Here is a 1,573-nt window from a genome sequence, read left to right as displayed (position 1 = left end):
TTACAATCCTATGTTATATTTAGAAATTAAGCACTGGTGAAGGAGGGAAATTATCACATTAGACAAAATCAGCTCAAAAGAAATAGGAATTTGGATTTCCAGGAATAAGTGGCCGAAACCCAGAAGGAATTAACTATGCTTCATATAATTCATGTACACTACACAGAATTAATTAGTTCTAATTCTCACTAAACCTCAGATACTTTAAAGTCTTGCTTCTCTTAACAAGGTGGCTAAAATGGTTGGGGAAGAAAGAGCTGCTGGCCAGTGAAACACTGAAGACAAACGTCAGCAGGGAAATCAGTGGATATGACAGCACACTCAAAACTGCACACACGACATTTTATTAAGTTTATTCTACACAATACAATAAGTTCCATTGAGAGGCCAAACGGATCCAAGGAAGATAAAAATTAAATACTTAAATTAATCAAAAGGCACTACGACACCCCCTAAACCCCACCACGTCAGAGGTGGTAGGCTGTGGAGGATCGTGCTGCAGCAGACTACCTAAGGTGAATGTTAGCAGTTTCAGAGCAAGAAGCAAGTCTGTCTCACAGAAAGAAGAGTTTGTTCCAGTGATCACTGAGTCCAAGATATCTGGCTAGGAAAGGGTCAAGAGAGCTAAAGGGAAAGCTAACTGGAAAGGAATAGGTAGACAGAATCCAAGCTATAGAGTTAAACAGATGGCAATGGATCAGGCTTCTTCCTCCCACAAATGAATTACTGCATTGAGCTACAGGCCCCTGCTTTACAGGGTGCTCAACAGCTGAACTATGTTTAAGGATGCTCAGGGTTCTTTGCTGTAGACCTCTGAATATGTATTACACATGGACTGGCTTTGCTGCTAGTTATACTGAATGAAGGAAACCCCAAAGCACTCACATGCAATGGAGTATGAGCTTCGTTAATCACGCCCTAAGGACCGTGTGGAATACTCTCTTAACAGTTTATACATCTTTCAACAGCTGAGCTCAACTTAAAGCTTCGAGGCTCACAAAGTAAACAAGAAAGCCAGGATGCAACAGTGCAGGTCAGGCACCCTAGCAGTTAATAGCAATCTTTCTCCAACTTAGGATAAATTCCAATACAACTAATGTGGGATGTAAAAAGCTATACTGAAGCAAGATGGGTCTTCTGCTGAACTCACCAATACCAAGAAAAACAAGGGTTGGGTTGGTTTATTTCCAAAATGTTTCAGAAGATACTATATTATAAAGGAACATGGCTGAACAGGTAGGAGACAGATTCTCCGTTGTGGGTTCTCCTGATGGCTTCTGCAAGGATCATAGAGATGTCAATCACCTAGGAGGGCAAAACAAAACAAAACAAAACCACACCAGGTTAGTATGCAAGAACAGAGTTTATAGGCCTATCTGTAGCCTAAATGAACAGCCTGGAAAGCAAACTAAGGATCTAGCACTCAACTTCTCACTTTTACTATAACCACTTAGGAAGGAGTTAAGATGCAAACCCTAACTCAAGATCATTAGAAGAGTGATTCTAAGCTGGGCAGTGGTGACCCACGCCTTTAATCCCAGCACTTGGGAGGCAGAGGCAGGTGGATTTCTGA

At 41.4% G+C, this 1,573-nt stretch overlaps 1 protein-coding gene across 1 annotated transcript in view; it reads right to left on the bottom strand.

Annotated features, from left to right (window-relative positions):
• Positions 1-328: 328 nt before the first annotated feature.
• Prps1 (phosphoribosyl pyrophosphate synthetase 1) overlaps positions 329-1,573 on the bottom strand; it is a 19,230-nt gene continuing 17,985 nt past the window's right edge. The window contains exon 7 of the mRNA XM_031368739.1: positions 329-1,305. Coding sequence (XP_031224599.1) covers positions 1,213-1,305 — 93 coding nt within the window. The 3' untranslated portion in view covers positions 329-1,212. The remainder of the gene's footprint in view (positions 1,306-1,573) is intronic.

The sequence above is a fragment of the Mastomys coucha genome, chromosome X (genome assembly GCF_008632895.1).
Source record: "Mastomys coucha isolate ucsf_1 chromosome X, UCSF_Mcou_1, whole genome shotgun sequence".
NCBI classification, from domain to species: Eukaryota; Metazoa; Chordata; class Mammalia; order Rodentia; family Muridae; genus Mastomys; species Mastomys coucha.
Note: the sequence above shows the minus strand (reverse complement) of the source record. Positions and strands in the feature narration are given on the sequence as shown.